Source organism: Notamacropus eugenii, chromosome 2 (assembly GCF_028372415.1).
Source record: "Notamacropus eugenii isolate mMacEug1 chromosome 2, mMacEug1.pri_v2, whole genome shotgun sequence".
Taxonomy (NCBI): domain Eukaryota; kingdom Metazoa; phylum Chordata; class Mammalia; order Diprotodontia; family Macropodidae; genus Notamacropus; species Notamacropus eugenii.
Genome location: NC_092873.1, coordinates 24,154,208 through 24,156,449, shown reverse-complemented (window position 1 = coordinate 24,156,449; position 2,242 = coordinate 24,154,208). Strand labels below are relative to the sequence as shown.

At 46.7% G+C, this 2,242-nt stretch overlaps 1 protein-coding gene across 1 annotated transcript; it reads right to left on the bottom strand.

Moving 5' to 3' along the window:
- Positions 1-422: 422 nt before the first annotated feature.
- On the bottom strand, positions 423-1,394 carry LOC140522540 (mas-related G-protein coupled receptor member X1-like). Its single transcript, XM_072637948.1, has one exon. The coding sequence runs from the start codon at positions 1,392-1,394 to the stop codon at positions 423-425; it is 972 nt and encodes a 323-aa protein (XP_072494049.1).
- Positions 1,395-2,242: the final 848 nt, after the last annotated feature.

Sequence of the window (2,242 nt, the reverse complement as noted above, 5' to 3'; positions counted from 1 at the left end):
GTATAGTCTTGCTGTTCAGTCATGTGAATCTTTTGTGATCCCATCTGGGCTTTTCTTAGCAAAGATACTAGAGTGGTTGGTTATTTCCTTAGCCATCTGATTTTCCAGATGAGGAAACTGAGGCAAACTGAATTAAGTGACTTGTCCAGGGTCACACAGCTTTTTTCAGACCAGATTTGACTGTAGTTCTTCCCATTCTTCCCCCTGGAGCTCCATCCTCATCACTGCCCAGCTGTCTGGCATATAGTGGGCACCTAATAAATGTTTGTTGATCACTTGGAATTCAAACCGTGGGCATTAACATAAGGGATGGAAGAAGGAATCCTGGTTTCCCTCCCAGGGAGGTGGAAAGGGTCTGCAGCTGGACGTGGGAATGGGGGTAATTTCAAAGACTCTTGAGTCTATGCATCTCATTCTTAGTATCAGAAGGACAGCTCTGGGGCGTTGGTGTGTGGGGTGTCCCTAGTCTCACCTTCCAAATCCTGCTCATCCCCCAGGGCCCTCTGGAGGACCACCCTGAGGGGCTGCTTCTTTTTGTGCATTTGTTTGCCCATGAAGAAGTAAATGAAAGGGTTGGCACTGCTGTTCACACAGACCAGGACCTGACGGAGCCATTGAGGCATTAAAACTATGTTGAAATGACTTATGAATTCCCCAATCTCCATGGGCATGCCACAGAGCAGGAACACGAGGACTGTGAGCAGGATGAGGAGGTAGAGCCTGGGGGGCTGCCGGCCCTGGGAGCTGCACTGGACCCTCAGCAGCAGAGTCAGGCTGGACACGCACAGCACACAAGTTAAGATGATGAACCACACAAGCTCGGTGATGACGAATTCAAGACACATGTGTTTCTTGAGGCCGGTAGATGCAAAATGACAAATGACAAAACCAACTACCTCAAGCAGGCAGCCCAGAATCCAGAGGACAGTGCACACAGCTGCAGATGTGCACTTGGGGCGGTGACATCTGTACCAGAGAGGAAAGAGCACAGATAGACAGCGCTCGGTACTAATTGCAGCCAGGAGGCTCACACTCACAGTGTAGAATGCATATGTGATGTACTGCAATAACTTGTGCGTGAAAGAATCACATAAATATCTAACAAATTCATGTATTGAGATCAGAAAGGAGCAACAGAGGAAGAGGGAGTCGGCCCCAGCCAGGTTGAGGATGTAGATGGAGAAGGGCTTCCTCTTGATGGGAAAGCCCAGGAGCCATAGGACGATGCTGTTCCCCATCAGCCCAACCAGGGCAGTGAGCATTGTGAGGATCCACATCCATTCACCCAAACACAAATTTTCAGTTTTATTATCATCTGAACTCCCATTTTCACTTATTTCTGTTGCATTACCATGAACATATTCAGGCTGCCCAGGTCTGGGGGACACAGCCATGGTGGTTGCTCCCAGCTGCAAGAAGCCCTGCTCCTCTCATACGCCTTGGGGAGAGAAAGACAAAGAAGAGTGTCAGGGACTTCTTCAGAGATTTCCTCCCATCTTTACCTTCAATTAGTACCTCCTCTTCCCTACTCCCTCTCTTTGGGGTGCGGCTAGGATGCACCAGAGTGCCCAGAGTTTAGAGTAAGAAATGGGTTAAAATCTAGTCTCTGTCACTTAGTAGAGAAATTATTGTTTCACTCATGTTAATAACCAGTTTTTCAATGAAGGTTAAGAGTTTCCTTTCCTATTTCATCATTCAGAAAGTAGCCTCCTGTAAGTTATTTAGTCAGTCTCTGAAGGACATTGCTGATAGATGGGATTGCCCAAATCCCCAGGGTACATGCTTTTCCATCATTTGTGTGACCTGAACCAACTAGAAGATCTTACAAAGATGATCCTATGTAGTTATTACTCTTACCCCACCATGGTTCATTGTCCAGTGACTAGATAGAGATGGATGCCTTTGTTCAGTTACCTAGAGGCACCTGAACCTCATTACAACCTCAGGAGGTGGAGCTGAAGTCTTTCAGCCCACCTCTTCATCCATCCTCGCATTGATTTTTAACAAATCAGAGTTGATTTCCACCTGCTAGCACACTCTGATTTTCAAAGACTTTTGAAGCCTTCAGTGTTCTCCAGGGGGCATCGCTGACTTCTGGGAGGGCCATTGTTCTCAATGTATTATTTCCCAGAAACTATGTCTCACTAGTCACATTAGTTGTGTGACCCTGGATAAGTCACTTAGCATCTGTCTTCCTCAGTTTCCTCAGCTGTAAAATGAGGCCAATTATAACACCAAGTTT